The sequence below is a fragment of the Rhinolophus sinicus genome, linkage group LG13, assembly GCF_036562045.2.
Source record: "Rhinolophus sinicus isolate RSC01 linkage group LG13, ASM3656204v1, whole genome shotgun sequence".
NCBI classification, from domain to species: Eukaryota; Metazoa; Chordata; class Mammalia; order Chiroptera; family Rhinolophidae; genus Rhinolophus; species Rhinolophus sinicus.
In genome coordinates, this window is record NC_133762.1 from 36,275,198 (window position 1) to 36,294,301 (window position 19,104).

A 19,104-nucleotide genomic window follows, 5' to 3' on the forward strand; every position below is an offset into this window, starting at 1 on the left:
ATACCGATAACAAAAGATGAATACAAGCCATGTGTATACATTTTTTGGTACCCCAGGGAGTATTGGCTATAATAAATACCTTTGGTGACTTTGAACCTTAGAACCATACCTCTATTAAAATTCTAGATTAGTTTTCTTCAGTTGCTATGTCATTCTCAGACTGTGCATATTTCTTTTTAGTCTGTGCATATTTGACTTTATAATTTTCTCTGTCATTTTAAGAAGAAACAAGCTTCTACAAGCCTTTTGTTGATGTACTAGTTTATTTAATTGTATCCTTAAGGGAATATTTTGAAAGTTCTTGGAAATACCTGTTCACTTAGCACTGAGTTGGTCTTCAGACCTACAGTTCAACTTTTTTTTTTTTCTTTTAAGATTTTTTTATTGGGGAAGGGGAACTGAACTTTATTGGGGAACAACGTGTTCCAGGACTTTTTTCCAAGTCAAGTTGTTGTCCCTTCAGTCTTAGTTGTGGAGGGCGCAGCTCAGCTCCAGGTCCAGTTGCCATTGTTAGTTGCAGGGGGCGCTGCCCACCATCCCTTGCGGGAGTCAAGGAATCAAACTGGCAGCCTCGTGGTTGAGAGCCCACTAGCCCATGTGGGAATCAAACCGGCAGCCTTCGGAGTTGGGAGCACCGAGCTCCAACCGCCTGAGCCACCGGGCCAGCCCTACAGTTCAACTTTTAAAAGAACTTAGTTTTTATTTTTAGATTTATTTTCATTGAGGCATAATGTACATATAGTAAAACATACAAATCTTAAGTATATAGCTCAGTGAATAAATTAAAACCACCACTCATATCAAGATTCCAAGAGAATTCTTATTGCTTTGGAAAATAGTTAAAGGTCAGTCCTTCTACTGTATTTTATATTCATTGGAAACTCTTATAAATATGGTCTTCTGTTAATCAGCTAATTATAAAACTAGGGAAATATAGAAAAAAATGACATCTTTCCCAAGGGAAAAAAAGACTTATGGAATAGAAAATTGTACCTCTGAAGAAAGATTGAAGGATTAAGGTTTTTGTTTGTTTGATTTTGGTCAGAGGAATGAGTAATTTTTTAATATAAAGGGTTTCAGATTATAAAGAGCTAATGTGGATGATGCTGTTCAGTGGTTTAGAGGTTCACATGTGGTGAAATGGGCTTGAACTAAAGAAGAGGTTTTATTTAAATATTGGAAAAACCTTTTGACATTTTCATGCTGAAGTCCTGAAATGTGAAACTTGTGTGAAGTCTGTATGAATGACTAGCTTTAAAAGTAGAAAGAAATATCTATGTTGGTTTAGCTATTAAATTGCCTAGAGACAGGTTTGGACCCTTCCTTCTAGTTAAAGAAACATAAAGTTCTGTGACATATGTCTAATGGCAATAGAACATCCATCCACTCGGTCATGTCTTGAGTTTGGTTTTATTTTCTTTGTCTAGAAGATTAAGATTGCGGCCCTGCGCATGTATACTAACTGTGTGAAGAAAACTGACTTCGAGGAATTCTTTCTAAGTAAGTTACTGTTTTTGATAGTTCTGAAAAGGAAAAGAAATCTACTTTTCATTTTTATGATTGAGTATTAATAGGATAGATTTTTTTTAAAGTCACTAGTAAAATCATTTTTCCTTCACAAAGTGCATAATAAAAGCTGCTTATTTTTCTCTTTTAATAGAATAAACAAAGACTAAAAGAGCCCTATAAATAAAAAATTTTAACAAGTTTGAAAAAAACCTAAAAATATATCTAGCACTTTTGACATTATCATCCCCCTTGTCCACACATGCACGTTTGTGTAAAAGAATACTCGTGCAAACAGAATCCTGTTTTACATTCTGGATGTTTTGCTTAGCATTTTGATGTCAACTTTTTGCCAATCGGTCCTCTTTTATTTCTAGTTGTTAATTGTTTTAGTTAATCCTGGAATGTGCCTCAGTATATTTCTTCTTTCTGTTCAAGGACTATTGGGTCAAAAGGCACATATACTTTTATTATTTATAGCCCACTGATAATTTGCTTTCCAAAAGGGATTTACTAGTTTAGACTACCACTACTAGCCTTTGATTGTATCAATACAGTATTCATTTTGATGCTGTAAACTGTTGTAGTTATAAACAAAGTTAATTAAAGCAGATGCTTGTAAAGCCATTGGGAAAGTTTAAGCCATTTCCAGTTCCACAGATTTTGGAAAGAAATGTGTGCTATGCATGTCTTTGGTAACAGCCATTATCCTCAAAGCAACAAACACCAAACAAATACCAAAATAACTTGGTATTTTTCACAGACAGCAAATATTTATATATAACTATGTTAACAACAATGAAGAAAGCTAGATGCAGTTTTGATGATTTAATAACTATTTTGGTTTTTTAAAACCAAATGCAAATTTTGTTTATTTTACTATTTCAGCCAATTGATATTATATTAGAAACTTAAAACACCATACTCAGTTGTAATACTAATTTAGTATCTACCTTCCATTTCCTATTTATTCATAGTAAAGAAAGAAAACTTTCCTGCTTTTTAATCGCTAACAATTTCTCATTTTAGGAAAAATTAGTCTGAAAGGAGAAAATATTTTTTCTCTACATGATGAAGAAGCTTTTAATATTAGAGGCTGGATTTTTCAAGTATTTTTCATCAGATATGTTTAAAACCTCATCCTCAGATATCTTTAATGGTTGATTCAATAAATAACTCAGAAAAGTATTATGATTATTTTGGAAGCTATCTCCAAAGCCAGTCCTTAATGTTGCAGATTCTTGAGTTAATATTCTAGTATCGAATGAGACTATTACATATTTAAATTAATTTATCATGTTTCAATTTATAATCTGTTGTAATCTACTTATAAAAATAAAAGTTCATAAAAATTATTACCATTATATACTAAAAATTTATATTTACGTGGTATGCTTTTACATTTTTCTCATTTAGGAGTTAAAAAACCTTGTGGGATAGGCAAGGCTTATATTCTTATTTCCTTTTTTGTTTTGTTTTGTTTTGAGAAGCAATTGAAACTTAAAGAGGCTAAAGACTTGCTCAAAGGTGCTTAGTCAAGTCTCGATCCTATGTCACCTGGTTTAAAATGTAGGAATTTTTCCACTATAACATATTGTTTGTGAGTGAATATAGCTTCAAACTAGAAGTTGTAGTCCATCTTAATATTTTTGTAATTTATTATACTTAAACGAGAACTACCTATGAGGTGCCCTGTTAGTATAGTAAACTGATGTTTATTATATATTAAGGAGTACATCTCAATGAGCTTTGTCCTAGCTTTGCTCTTTGAAATAGCTAACTATGGAGGCCGTACATTTTTCAGTGATACCACTCTTACGCCAGGTTTTCTAAGACTCAGTTTGAGAATTGCCTTTTAGACCCATAGAATGTTCATTTGTATATTATGCTCCATTCTGGTCCATCTTTGTCATTTGTGGATAGATTACATTTTAAAATCAAACCAAAGTGGTTCCAAACTGTGGCTAGTGAATAAAAAGGGGAGCTAATCTGGAAAGTATCATTTGGAGGCAGATAAAGAATATCTATAAAATAATGAGATTGACTTTTTTGCATCTTAGGTTCTAAAGAGTAGGCCAGAAGACAGGTTTAGGGTAAAAGAAGAGAATATATATATTGCTTCCCAAGATTACACCATTAAAGTGGCCATTGGTCCCTTGGATTTTGGTATTTTAGAGTCCCGAGAGTTCAGTAATTTTTAAAAAGGATAACGGTAGCTTGCCAGTGTCATCCTCACTCCAACAAAAGTGAGGCCTGTTTCATGAAGATTGATTGTATAAGAATGCATTGTTTACTCGCAGTCTGTGAGTAAACAATATGCCTACAGCCTCCTGGACAGGCCCCCAGAAAATGCTAAAGTAGACTATTATCTCAGAGCCAAAGTGTTCAAAGGTCTTGATCCTGAGAGCTGGATATTAGGGATTCTGACTGGTGAGATACCTTAGCAGCCCACTGCTGTGTATACATGAGCACACAGCGGTTTGCTAACTAGTCTTTTGGAGAGCAGTTCTGTCATGAAGAGCACTTTGGATCAGAGGTGGCCAATCAGTCAAGGTTGTGTCTAATTCCATACTGTTGTCTACAGACTGCTTGGTTGTTAGCCCTTAAGAGACAATACTTTGAGAGGAGGTTCTTTAATGAGTAAGTTCTGAGTCAGTGATTGAAGTTCATCATGTTATTGACACAGTCTTAAATAATTTGTGAGTTTTTTAAAGATAATTTAAACCCCAGTGTTTAAAGAACTCACTGAAAAATAATAGTGAATATTTATGAGTACCTATTAAATACTAACCATTTTGCTAAACATTTTATAGGCCTTATTTAATCCTCACAAAAATCCTATAAGGTAGGTTCTCTTGTTTTCCCCATTTTTATAGAGAAGAAAACTGAGGCACCGAGAGGCTAAGTAACTTTATTCAGAGTCATGTAGCGAGTGAGAGGTAGTCAGTTTTGAATCAGGCAGTCTGACCCCAGAGCCTGCATTAAACAAACAACTGTGTTAATACTGCCTCCCCATAACAGTAATGAATTATTTAATTTTATCCAACTTGGTGCTGAGGAAGAAAGTACCTCACCTCAGAAAATAATGCACTGAGTGTGTATTGGAGCAAGAGTGTGATTATGGCAAAAGACTACAGCAGGTTTCAACTTTGAAGTGTTAAAGCACATTTCATTGAGCTAAAGAATCTGCTGTGTTTTTATGTTGCTCACAGTCAAACATTCAGTGGTCTTGTTTTTTAGGGCTTTACGCTGTGGGTTTCTATTTTGACCCCTGTGGTTACAGGGAGTCAATCATATGCCAGCTCTTTTCCCATCCTCAGCCCTGAACCGACCCCCAGAAGGGAAAACTATGACCCAAGTCCAGCTGCTGGCCTGTCTGTCTGTCTGTGCTTTCAGCCCAAGAACTGATTCCCTCTCTGAGAAAATTGGAAACGCTCCTGGAGGCTGCTGAGAAGCTTTGATGTAGAGGTAGCAATTGAACAGATTGTCCTTTAGAAGCAGCCAAATTTCATTTTCCAGATTGAAAGACAGACTTCCAAGAAAACTTTTCTTTTTAATGTTTTGTTCTAGCATCCAAAAAAGACCCAACTTCAGATCCGGGCTTGAGAGTTTCTCATGGCTATTCTTGTTCTAGGTGGAGGGTGGTTGGCCCACTCTCAGATGGCATGTGTCTTAATAGCTGTATGGCCAGCCAGGCCAGCCTTCACCTCCCTGCTGCTGGGCTCCAAGAGGAAGTCCACTTGACAGCTGCTGGGCACCTCCCAGGAAGCTCACCAGAATATTTTGGTGTCACTTTGTGACAGACCTGGACTTAAACCCCTGCCCAGCCACTCGCTTGTTAATATAATGGCTGCCCACAAGTAACTTAGCCTTTTGAGCCCATTTTCTCATCTCTAGAATGAGGACTATAAGGCCTCCCTTCAGGGTTAAAATGAGGGTTAAGTGAGATAATGTATTGACATGATTAGCAGTGGACCTGGTGTGAAGTATGGGCCCTTCGTAAATGTTCCTTTCTGATATTAGTATTAGAGAGGCAGTTAGCAATTAAGACCAGTGTCTGGAATCAAGCAGATCTGAATTTAATCCCACGTGTCTCATTTCATAGCTGTGTGACCTTGAGCAATCGTCTTGATCTCTCTAAGAGTCAGTTTTTTCACCTGTCAAATGGGGATAACACCAGTACACACTTTGTAGGATTGTTTGGATTTACATGCATTGAGCCAGTGCATGTAGAGCATCTATTATAATGAATGACAGATCTGTATTATTATTGGTGGTGTTAGTGTACCTCACAGGGGTCCTGCTCTGTGTTTTTTCTCCTAATGGCCCCTGTTTGTTATCATTTAGTACATTGTGTACGTCATTGTTTGAGTCATTGCTCCAAAGGACGGATTCTACCCACTGATTCTCTTTTTTCTTTATCCTTTTGCTCCAGTTTTTCTCCTTGTCATGGAATAAGGAGAATATATTCAGTGGGGGTCCCCTCATCCAGCCAGAGGCATTTCCTAGAGATGTGAGAATTGGGAGGCTTGGATGTCTGAGCACTGACCTGATTTTTGGTATCTTAAGCCAAGGGAGAAGTCCTGCCCAGTTTTGTCATTCCTGGAGGTGATGAACAGCCTTTTGTTCTGCTTTCTTATTCAGCCACAGCTCCCTGCAGTCCCCCTTCTTTCTCCTGGTCATTTATTTTGGATGAGTCTTTCAGTACACCCATGTTTTGTAGCACATTGGGTCCCCTTAAAGAAAGAAGACAGGAAACGGAGACTAGAAGAACTTTGACTTCTCAGTGGGGCTCAAGTGGAAAAAGCCTGTGCGTGCCTAGCTTTCCAGAAGAATTTGAGACCAGGAAGGGAGAAGAACACAGACTTGCATGGAAGTTGGAAGGAACCATAGAGATCATCTGGGCCATTATTCAAAGTGAGAAAACGGAGGCTCAGAGAAGAGAATTGATTTCCCCAAGGCTGCACAGCAAGGTGATAACAGGGCTGGAACTAGAAGGCTGGTTGCCTGACTGCATTCAGTGCTCTTTCAATCTGTGGCCTTGTGCAGTGGTTCCCCCTGGCCTACTCTGATAACAGAAGCAGAGAGCTCTGTAACTGCCATATATTGTAGTTGAATGCATTCCTACCAATATTTAAAATATAGTCAATGTTCCTTCTCTAAACCCACACACATTTATACTATATTATTATTTTCTAGGGTGTGAGATGCCTGATACATTCAACTCATGGTTTCTTATAACTCTTCTTCACGTCTGGTAAGTGAGCAATGTAAGTGAAGTCACCAAATGTATTTTTTTTTTAAACACTGCTGACTTGTAACGTATAGCCTTCAGCATGGCTGATTATATGAAATGGCAGTTGTTCAGGCATTAAAAACTGTTCCTTTGATTTTAGGAACTGGTGTCTTGAAGCAAATTTTTATTAAAGGTCAAAGCATAGTCGCAGAAAGAAGCTAATATTTGTAGGATTTTCTCAAAAGAACACCTAACCCAGTGAACAATGCTATCAGTATCTCTAAGAAACTCTATGAGCTTGGATGGAAAGTTCTCTCCCTTGGCTGTTTTAGGAAAGTTCACATTTACGTAAAAGTGGTTTGAATTGTGAGAATCCGTGGTCATTTTCATTGCTGGTCATCAGAAACCTATAACAAATTATAGCACTGACATTTACGCCTGTACCTCTAAAATGTGCATACAGGTTAGATTCATGCCAGGTTTGTTGCATGTAAAAATATTTAACACCTTAAACAGTATATTTTTTCTTCAGCTGCAAAATAAGTAGCCAAAAAAAATTAATTTTTCATCTAATGTTACCCAGTATTAAAGGTCAGAAGGATATAGGAGAGACATTGAAGTGGGGGCTGGGGAATGTATTTATTGAACTGCCAGGTCTTGGGAAAGTAAATTCTGGAGAAGTGAGTTTACTACTTTGACCATAGTGAGTATCTGAGGAACGTGGGGAATGGTTGCCCTGTCAAAAGGACCCTTGTTTGAGACCGTGTTCAGCTGAGCTTTGCATCACAGGACTGATACTATATAAAGACTTTTTGGTTTTGATCATCTCTGAAATATTTCTTCTGAACTCAGTCACTGAGATTGGCTAAGGGGCTTAAGGCGGCAGTTTATTTTATGTTATTTTTTTGCTAAGTTGGTAGGTAATATTGAGTGCACTCTATGTCCTGGGCCGTTGCTGGGAATTAGCAACAGTTCTAAGAAGCTTACAATCTAGTGAGGGAGATAAGATGTAAAATGGTCAGTTATAAATCAGAATGGCTAAGGTCTATAATAAATCTGAGTAAGTAGTGCTTATGGGATCAGCTATTGAAACCTTTACTAGTTCTACCTATTTCTTTGAAATGTGCCATGTCTTTTAGTCAGGCAGCTGAAAAGGCAAACTACCTTCTTTGTGAATGGTGAAGGTAGGAAAAGCCTCAGGGAGGGAAGCTGGGTATACTAAGAGAAAAACTACTTTTTTAAGAGGGAAGACTGCAGAGGTGGCACAGAATTACTCACTGGAAAGGTGGGAAGGTTGAGAGGAGGCTAGGCTGTTCCCAGAGGAGCTCAAAGATAATATTCAGAGCCTGTATGAAAGACTCTTTATTGCCCATATAGTTAGAGGTATCAGAGTGTTAGAGGGAGTGGATGGCAAAATAAAATATATAATCCCTGTGACCACATCCCAAGGTCAATACCTGACTAATAGCAGCTGGGAGAACCTTGAAACTACTTGTAGTTCTTTCAAGTTGGCCACCATTTCCAAACGTGTCGCTGAGTCTTTCTTGCTGAGGTTGGTTTAATTTCTCAGAGGAGTGGGGAGTTCCACCACCGGGTAGGTGGGAGGAGGGAGCCTGTTTGCCTCAGATCTCCCCTTGATCTCCCCTCCACCCTGCCTCCATTAGTTCTCATGATCTGCAGGCTTTGGTGAAATGAAGCAGTGGCTTTTCAGTTTATATCAGCAAATTCTTATTGAGGACCTACTGTGTGTTAAGGACTGTAGATGTTGGAGAGAAGGCTATGACATTATGTGCACCTTCAAGAAACTTAGTCTAGTGGAAAACAGACATAAAGTACAGTTGCCTGTAATAGAAGACAGTGAAGAAAGTACTGTGCCCAAGGCACAAGTAGATCCTATGTATGCACGAGGAGGTGGATTAAATCCAAATTTGGTGGTGGTGGTGGTCGTGGGGGAGTGTTGGCTACAGAGTGGCTCTGTAGCAGAGGTGACATTTGAGATGCACCGTGAAGGGTGAATTTCTGTCAGAGAAAAGGAGGGCATTTTAGATGGAGGGGATATCAGGAGCAAAACAGATCATATAAAAGACATGGAAAGTGAAATAAGCCAGACACAAAAGGACAAATACTGTATCATTCCACTTACATGAGGTACCTAGAATTAGCAAATTCATAGAGACAGAAAGTAGAGGACGGGCTGAGAGGAGACGGGGATGGGGCGTTATTGCTTAATGGTTAAGGAATTGTTTGGTGTGAGGAAAAGTTTTAAAAATAGATAGTGGTGATGGTTGCATAACATTGTGGACGTAATTAATGCCACTAAATTGTATACTTAAAATGGTTAAATGGCAAAATTTATGTTCCGTATATTTGAGCACAATAAAAGAAAGAATGGGGAGGGAGTTAAAAAAAAAAAAAAAAGAACATCGAGTATTTGAGGGGAGCCAGTTGTCTGAAGTGCCTGGGGCAGGTTTGTGGAGGGCAGGTTAGTGGGAAGGATCCCCAGAAAGGTAGTTTGGGGCCCAATTGCTCTATGATTCTCCAAGAAAACATGGGAACTCTCTCTCTAGTCAGGGATAGGTGGAGGAGCAATGGATCCACCCCAGGTCTGTGCAGAAGCTGTGTTCTAGCCCTTTTCTGTCCAAGGAGGATAACCAAGGGAGAGCTAAACCAACATCACAGGATTCACTGGACTTGCTGGAGATATATAAGGATTTAAATACCTCCCTGGTGGTGGTAGTGAGAGGGAGAGGTGGTGAGGTTTAAAGAGTAGTCATTAAAGTAGGAAGAATACCGTCTCCGTCCCCCATGAAAACAATAATAAACAGAATATCCTGATAGTGGACTTTCCAGAAAGCTTCCTTGGGTTCCCAAGGGTGATGGCTCCCTGTTGACTCTTAGAATGGGGGCAGGATTTCTCACATCCTGTTAGTTCCCTGGAGGAGGTGTTGATCTTTTCCTTATCCTGTCTGCTTTCTCTAATTCTTAAGTTTTTCTGTGTATTGGGACCACTCCAGAGGGGCCTTATCAGCTGTATATTCATGTGAGCTTGCAGCTGCAATGCCTGCGTGTCCTTTGTCTTTGCTGAACAAGATTAGTATTGACTGTAGCTGCTTAAAAAATGTTGAGAGAGGTTGCTGTCTGGGCTACCCACCATCCCCAGGGGACCTGATAGAAGCAGGCCTCCTCCGTTCCCTGCCTTGGTCAGTGGTGTTGTGATCTATTGAGGCGCCCACACGAGAAAGCTGGGAGTCCTCCTTGCCTTTTCCCTCACTCCCTTCATCTGGTTAGTTACCAGTCATCAGCTCAAACTTCTTTTATCCATGATCCGTAGTAACAAATGCATTTTACGTTGTGAACCAGGACACACACGTATCTGATATAAAAGTTTTGTAAAACTTAAACTCTTACAGTGTCTGATAATCTCTGATATTTTCTATTCCATTTGAATTCATTTTAAACAAAAATTCAAGATGTCACCCATTAAATTGATTTCACTAGGTCATAAGCAACAGGAGCTGAAAACTGGTCTTTGGCCTGTAACTTCTCTCTGCCTGTGCCAATTAGCAGTAATAATATTTAATATTGATTAATACTTCTCAATACAAATCGGATCAATACACACACAGACACATACACACTTCTTATATTCTCCATTGTTCTCAGGATAAAGTATGTTTCTTACTATGGCATTTATATCCCACCAAATATAACGCCTTTACCAGCCTTATCTGGTCCATTCTAGGTACCACTACCACCACCACTCCTCCTTCTGCACGAAAAAGCAAAACTATATAATAGAAATATCAAGGCTTCTGCATGAAGTTTTCTTCTGCCTAGAAGGCCTCCTTCCTCTTCACCTGACAAATTCCTGTTTTTCGTTCATTATCCAATTCAGATATCATCTCCTCTTTGAAGCCTGTCCTTCCCTCCGAAGACAGAGTTAGTTTCCCTTCTGTGCTCCCTTAGTATTTTGGATACCTCTGTTATAGCACTCATCACATCACATTTTTATATTTTATCATATATGTATTAATCTTCTGTGTGGATGGTGAAGTTATTGAGGGTGAGAATTTTTATTATTTATTCAGAGAGATATGAAAATGAGATATTTCTTCCTTTCAGTTCCATGTCTTACTCTTAGTTTTCATCAATAAATATTTATAAAATAGTAAATGGCCTTAGATCCTACTTGGCTCCTGTGGCAATTGGAAGGGTCCTGGCTACGTCTGTCTGTCAGGTGAGAGTGGTAAAGCTTTACTCCTACTTAAGTTTCCCTGGGCGGTGACACGTGTGAGGTTGGAAGTCATGTTGGCGTTGTTAATACGTTTTTGTAGAGACTCATCTATTAAAATTTGTCATGGAACACTAGTACCTTCTAAATGCACAAATTAATTTTAGAAAATGGAATGGAACAAATAAAAGTAGAATATGCCTATGATCGAGATCAAGTGGAGAGGGAGTAAAATGCAGTTTGTATTTTTAAAAAATTATTTTAAAGTCATGTGTATCATAAATATAATACTAGGTCCTTTACATACATTATATTTTATTTACTTACATACATTATCTCACACATATTTACAACTACTTCATTCCTGTTTTCCATATAAGGGATCAGAAACTTGGAGAAGTCAGAGAACTTGTCTAAAGAACTAGTTAGTACATGGTGGAGAGGAAATTCAAGTGTGGGTCTGGCTGGTTCAAAGTATTAAGTTGTTTCCTCATTGGTATGAAACCACTGAAGTAACTAATTAAATATTAATCGTAACACTGTTTAATAGTAATACTAGTACTATTTAATATTAATAATGTTTATTATTTAGTTAAGTACCTGCTTATTCTTAAACGTAAATCCATAAAATTATGGCATTTATTCTCTAATTGAACCTGCTGTATATAACAGATTTGTTTCCTTCCTTCATAGGGCTTAGAGTTTGGAAGAGAGACAATAAACAAATCATTAATAAAACAATTGGGATAGGTGCTATGAGAGGAAATAATAGGGCTCTGTGAGAGAAAAGGGGCACATAATTTAGTTGGGGGTGTGGGTCAGTCAGGGAGGGCTTCGCTGAAGGGATGACATTTAAAATGACGCCTGAATGATGAGTAGAAGTTAACAAGTCAAAGAGTGGATGGAAAAGCATTCCAGGCAGAAGGACCTAGTGGTTTTCAATCTTTTTAGCAGCAGAGTCTTTTAAAAACGAAAATTGATGCTCAGTCCTAATGTGTGAATAGATAAAAGGATTGCTGCTTGGGTTGAAGAAGTGGGAATGACCTGCTCATTTCAGGTCTTGACAACATACCCACTGGTAAGGGACCCTTACGTAGCTCCATGGAAACTCAGTACACAGTTTTAAAACCGCAGATCTAGTCCAGCCGCCATTTTACAAGTGGGGAGACAACTTTAGGCAGTTTTAAGGGATTTGTCACAGGCCTGTTTATCAGTAATGGAAGATCCAAGGCTCAAATCCAAAGCTAACTATGTGAACTGCTCCTTCTGCAACACTTTGCTTCCTGCTGGAGTGTCCCTTTTGGTGGTCATGGGGAGAAGGGTTTCTTCCTCTGAATATGAACAGAATAGCACTGACCACCAACTATATGAAACTGTGTTTCTTGGCACTCACTGTCTGTGTGCTGGGTGAGACAACAAGTAAATCTGAAAATAGTACAGGGTGATAAGTGTGTATACAGCTCTTATGGGGACATAGGAAGGGGGGCTTCCTGGGGATGGTCAAGGAAAGCAGTTTGCATTGGCCTCTGGGGTTAGAACTGGAGGACGGGGGTCTTAAGGAGTTTTTAAGAGGGGAAGAAGTAATTATAAACTACATTTTAAGATGTTCCAAGTGAGAAGGAAAGATGAGAGGATGATCACTAGAGAGGGAAACAGGATGGAGGGGGGAAAACATTTTGTTATTTTTTGTTTTAAGACAGGGAAACACTGAAATGTTTTTTTATATGCCTAGGGGAAGAAGCCTCTGGGAAAGAAGAGAAGTAAAATGTGGAGGTGGGAAGGGGTTGGAAAACAGACTGGTTCCAGTTTCAGTCCAGCCAGAGAACTGCCCTGGCAGACACTCCCGGTCTTTGCAAGAGGGCTCTTTAAAACCACCAGAGCAGTTTTGCTGTAGCTGTAGGGCTTTTGAGCTCAGCCGGATTCCAGCAGCTCCAGACCTGCTATATATGGTGAGCCCTGGCCCTGTGCATATTCGCTTTCTCCCTTTCCCAGCTACAGTCGCTCTGTTCAAATACCCACACATGGAGCTTTTTCCCCAAAGCAAAGGCCTATGCAGCATCATTTTACTAACATTGCATAACCTAAGAGCACTGGTCCCTGCTACCCAGGAGCTTTTTCTTTACAGTGGGTTTGACAGGCAGGCTGCAGGGCAGGTATAGCTCTTGGAGGAGGCGCACTGTCAGGTGAGATGGCTTCAGGAAGTGCCTCACCCCACTTGTCTGTTTGCCCACAGACTGTCCTGTGGCCCCCATGCTCCCCACATAAAGGTTAGGCCTCGTGGGGAGAGAGTTTAGGAAACCAGGTGGAGATAGCCATGCACACAGCCCCGGGAAAGGGTCAGCGTGCCAGCTCACAAATAAATAAACCCATTCATTAGCACAGTGCGGAGGCTTGAGTGTGGCCATGTAGACTCTGCTTTCTTGGCCTCAGCTGGTGGCAGCATAAGGGAAACAAGCTATGCAAAAGTCCCCTTTGGGATTCCTTCATAGCAGCAGAGTGACAGACCTGCCTGAGTGCCCACTAGTCTTCGTTTAATTCAAAATCAGATCCGCTCTGAGCAGCTTCTAAACTACCCTAAGGGAGAAACAGGCCAAAACACAACTGGCATTATCAGAAGGCCCAAATAGAGCAAGCGAGACAGGATACTCAGAGCTGCCAGTACATGGTAGGAGGTCAGCGTCAGGAATAACAAGAATTCTCCCCTCCCAGATTTAGGCAGAGAGGAGGAAAGCATGGCTGGGAAACTCTCAGTTCGTTTGAACTCTGCAGGCAGTGTTATCTTTCTCCTCATTTGATTCAGCAGAAAGAGGCGCTTCGAGCTGTGCTGTCACAGAATGGGGGAAATGGCCAATGCTGACAGTGGGTGACACTGTGGCTTGGGGGAAAGAAAGGGCAAGCTCAGGCTTCATCCAGCTCCTCTCTTCTCCACTGTGCAATCTTGTTACTTAACCTCCTGAGAGCGTCAGTTTTCTCTTATATGAAGTGGGAATAGTTAGGCTAGTCAGGTGGTTAGGTAGATTGAAAGCGATAATGAATGCAAACGCTTCTTACAGTGACAAGTCTCAGATGGGAGGACTTAATAAATAGTAGTAATCATTATTATTTGACATAGGCAGAATTTATATCCCAACGCTTTAGCTTTTGAGTTTCCTCATCAGTGAGTCTTTCTTCCCTTTTCCTGTCTCTGCGCTTGCCTTTTAGAGATGTTAGGGAGCCATCAGACTAGGTAGGGCTTGAACGCTCCTTTTTTTCTTTACTTTGCTAGCTGGGTTATTTGCTTTCCTTATATGTAAAAGAGATCAGTATTATTTATGAGCCACTGGAATCACTGAGAGACAAGGATAGTCCTGTGAAGCTTAAAACCTCAATAATAAATTGTAGATTTAGGAACAGCATCAAACAGCATGATTCAGGAGGCCCTGATAACTTTTAACTGATTTTGCCAGGCTGTTTTCTTTGAGGTGTATGGGGTGGGTTTACCCTCCCTATTGAACCTCAGTTACTGTACTATTTTTTGGTTCTGTTTTAAATAAATTTTTAGTTTCTTTTTAGTTTCTTTTAGGAATTGCTCCTAAACAGAGTAGTTTATGCAGATTAAGTCTATATTTAGAGTAGGTGCTCAGTAAATACTCGATAAGTGAATGATTAAATTAATTATTTAAAACAATTTTGTTTGGTTTTGTTACTAGATTGTCTCTTTTTAAAACATTCAGTCTTTTATTATTTTTATATACTTCTTGCAGGTAATCAATTTTCATTGTAAAATATTTCTGTTGTCCTAATCTAGATTGTCTCTTTTTAAAAAGATTTTAAAAAATGGACTATATTTTTAAGAACAATTTTAGGTTCACAGCAAAATTGAGCATAAGATGATCCCTTTTAAAGTTTATTTTGCATTCTTAAGAGCAGTTTTTATTATGTTTTAGCATGGAAGTCCCCCCTCCCTCTTCTAATCTCCCCAGAACAGAGCTAGAGCTCTGAAATTATGAAGTTGAATCAGTAGCAGAATGTAATTTGACCTCTGAACATTTAATTTAAGCATTTGTTATGAGGAACGCATCTACGATGTGAATTGAAGCAGAGCTCTTTTGTTCTTCCTTTATTTAAACCGAGTATTCTCAGTTGCTGTGGAATAGTTTACTTACTGACTCAGACATTGTCATTTGGTCAGAGCCTGTGCCAAGTGTAAGCTTAGTTTCGCAGTGGGTACCAGGATCATCAAATCTTTTTTTTGTTTACCATTTTGAATTTGTTTCACTCATTTTCTTTTCACTTTCTAACGTACTTGAACAATTTCTGGATGATTCAGGAGGCCCTGATAACTTGTAACTGATTTTGCCAGACTGTCTTCTTTGAGGGGTGTGGGGTGGGTTTACCCTCCTTATTGAACTTCAGTTACTGTACTATTTTTTGGTTCTGTTTTAAATAAATTTTTAGTCCTCTCCTTTCTTCTGCCTCCCCCACCCCCACTCCGGTTCAAGCCGTTGTTTCTCAGTCTAGTTGTAGGACACAGCTCCCGGGCCCATGCTGGTATTATGAGCCTTGTGCTCCCTCGGGCTGAGGCAGTCGGTTGCCGGTCATTGGTCGGCCGCTCACAGCGGCTCATGGCAGCTCACGCTGGCTGCCCGTCACTGCCCACTCATGGTAGCACACAGTAGCCCGCGACAGCACACGGTAGCCCAGGGCAGCACACAGCAGCCCACGCCAACCTCCGGCTGCTCACGGCAGCCTAGCTCTTGGGAGAGCTGTTGTTCACAATCTTAGCTGTGGAGGGTGCAGCTCACTGGTCCGTATGGGAATGGAATCTGCGACCTCAGCTTAGGAACACGTTTCTCAAACCACCAGAGCCACCAGGCCGATCCTTCTTCCTTTCTGGTTAGGCTACCAGGAGTTACTTTTTGTTGTTGTAGCCTCAAGTTAGCCAGTCTTTTCCCTTCTGATATGCTATTTCTAATGTGATGCTAGTTTTGAAACTTAAATTTACTGCCCTTGTGAGGATTAAATACAAAATAGAATAAATGGAATCCAGAGGATTTCATTTAGTCATTAAAGGAGGCAGAGAAACAATATCACTCTGGGATCAGATTATCAGGGTTCAGATCTCTGTTGACACTTACTAGGCTTGTAACTCTGGGCAAGTTACTTCTCTAAGACTCAGTTTCCTCATCTATAATATGGGATAGTAAGAATACCAGCCTCATAGAGTTGTTGTAAGGATTAAATGAACTAGTGCTCCTAAATCACAGCACAGTGCCTGGCACACAGTTGTGTTAGCTGTTAATTATAGCACTTGTTCATTTTTGCTGTCAAGGATTTTTTTCTTCCTATTCCTTAGTCATTTTTAGAATAGGGAAAATTGCCAGATAAGCTCAATTCAGCTAGATCAGATGTTACCCTAACAATTGCTATGTAAATTGGTGGAAATCTATTATGTCTGGCACCTAAAAAAAATTTTACTCGGGTGACTGTGGTATCTGTGGATGAAACACAGAGTTAGAATTGCAGTTTCTTCACTTACATCCTGTTGTAGCAGCGTAAGTATTTTCTCAATGTAAGAACAGTGTGTGTAGGAGGCTGTCATTGTGAAAAATAGGGAAAAAGGAGGCTACCATTTTTGTAAAAAGAACACATATCCATATTAGTTTGTGGATTATATGTGGAAGGATTCCTAAGAAACTTCTAACTGTGGTTGCCTTAGAGAGAGAAACTGGCTGGCTGGGGAAAGTGGGTAGGAAGGAGACTTAGTTTTTATTACCATGTGCATGTATTACCTGTTCAAAACAGTTATTAAATAGAGAAAGGAGTAGACTGAATATGTAGGCTTCAAGGTCAGGTGGCCCAAGAGTTGACCTTCGGCTGCTCAGTCTGGACATTCCAGGCATCTGACTTTCTGAGATGTGGGACCCCACCTTCTGTTCTTTCTCCTTGAAGAGGGCAAACAGAAGGTCTTCACAACAGGACTCCTTTCTGTCCTTAACTACCTAGAGAATTGGATTAAGCCATTCAGGGTAAAACTTAGTTGAGCTTTTAGTTAGCTGAACGTGGTGCTCGTGAGTGGACAGCTCTGTGGATCAGAATCTTATTTTCCCAAATTCATGGGAGAATCTTCATTATACTTCTTGTTGATGAGGAGACTGAGTCTTTGTTTTGATTTTATAACGTTAGCCATGTGTGATGAAATTTACTGTAGAGCTTTATATTTGAAAGTGTTTTGCATCAACTAAGTGTCTATTGAACTAATTAGGAACAGTGTTTTAGGAGTAATTAGAATTTGCCCTCCTTTCACTTAGCAGACTTGAATCCATGTTTTCTGAATTGTTGGTATCAGCAAAAATAGGTGTAGGTTATAATAAGCTTTGCTTGTTACGTATCTCTCAAAAGGCAGGTGCACACTTTAGTTTATATTTCTGCATCAGACTATTCTGAACACTGTAGTTCTGCTAAGTAAATATTCACCAAATTTGTCACTTTCCAGCTCTGATGACATTAACTTCTTAGAGACTCATCTGCTATCAATGCCAAGGTTCTAATATTATTATAACCCTTCTTCCTGAAAAACATTCAGTGGCTCTCCATTGTCTACTGAGTAAAGTCCAGACTTTTTTGGCATGGCCTTTCAAAGCCCTTCATAACCTCTGTGGCATATTTTTCTGTTTCCTTTACCTGCCCTCCCACAAAATCTAGGATTCATTGTTCCCTTACGTGTGCTGAGCTCTTTTATCTCCCTGCCTCTGCTCATAATGTTCCATCTGCTGGAAATTCTCTTTATCGTTTGTCTCTACCTGTCCAGCTCATCTTCCAAGCCCCAGGTATAATGTTTCATTTCCATGAAGCTTTCTCTGATCCCACTCAGCCAAAAGTAATCCTCTCAAACTCCACTGCACGTTGTGCTTCTCATGGGACATTTACCACATTCTCTTTTAGGGCTGTTTGTATATGGTGTACCGTGTTTCTCCGAAAATAAGATCTAGCTGGACAATCAGCTTTAATGCGTCTTTTGGAGCAAAAATTAATATAAGACCTGGTCTTATTTTACTATAAGACTGGGTATAATATAATATAATGTAATATAATACAATATAATAATATTATATATATACATATACATGCATACGTATATACATACATACATATATATATATAACCAGGTCTTATATTAATTTTTCCTCCAAAAGATGCATTAGAGTTGATTGTCTGTCTAGGTCTTATTTTCAGGGAAACGCGGTATTTTGTCTCCCCTAGGAGACTAACTGTTCCTTGGAAGCTGGGCTCTTTTTAACCATCACTCTAACCCCCACAGAATCCAACCATGTACATTCCTTCACACAGCAGGAACTCAGTTTATGTTCATTGAGTGAATTGTCAGTCAGCATCTTGAATGTGTCTTCAATTTGCTTTATCTTTTCAATCCAGATGACCATTTGAGCTTACTGTTATCGGTTAAGGGCTACAGAACAAACAGCTGTGAAACAAAAAATACTTCACTCCATGTTGATATAGTTAATAAGTTTATGGCCTGAGAAAATCTGTGCCTTTTAAACCTCAGAGGGCAGGTGTATTAACAAACTACAGAATTTTCAAATAAATGAAGAATTCCATTACCTCACTATAGCTGTTGATGAATTGGCCTCTGACGACACTTAAGCATCAGTACACACAGTTCTTTTCACGTGAGAGGCTGACATGAGTGATCTTATGAAAAAGAACTGTTGAACTTTCCCCAGTTTGTTTCTGCATTGGAATATGCCTTATATTATATAAAGTGGCCAAATCTTTTTCCATGACCTGATGTTTTTATTGTCACAAATGGTGTTTCTTAGGCACTAACTGGGTTCAGAGGCTGCACATTTAGAATCACAGCATCAGCAGATCCAAGGTTGGAAGGGATGACAGAGATCAGGTTGTTAACCTTCTGTCAGAGAGCTGAGTTCCTACTAAACATTTACGAGTATTCACCCTTCAGAAGTAGGCAGTTTTCTACTTTTTGAGGTTATCCATTCCATCATTTGAATCTTCAGAAACTCCCTTGTTAAAAAGTTTTGCTTTCAATGTTAATTATTTCAATGTTAATTATTTTTCTTTCTGTGGCCCACACGTTGGTTCTGATTCTGAATTCTTAGACAGTCTAATC

At 39.3% G+C, this 19,104-nt stretch overlaps 1 protein-coding gene across 1 annotated transcript in view; it reads left to right on the forward strand.

Annotated features, from left to right (window-relative positions):
• Nucleotides 1-19,104, forward strand: part of UQCC1 (ubiquinol-cytochrome c reductase complex assembly factor 1) — a 90,186-nt gene that overhangs the window by 24,936 nt on the left and 46,146 nt on the right. Inside the window, exons 5-6 of the mRNA XM_019733379.2 lie at nucleotides 1,428-1,500; nucleotides 6,706-6,763. Of these exons, the coding sequence (XP_019588938.2) occupies nucleotides 1,428-1,500; nucleotides 6,706-6,763 (131 nt within the window). The remainder of the gene's footprint in view (nucleotides 1-1,427; nucleotides 1,501-6,705; nucleotides 6,764-19,104) is intronic.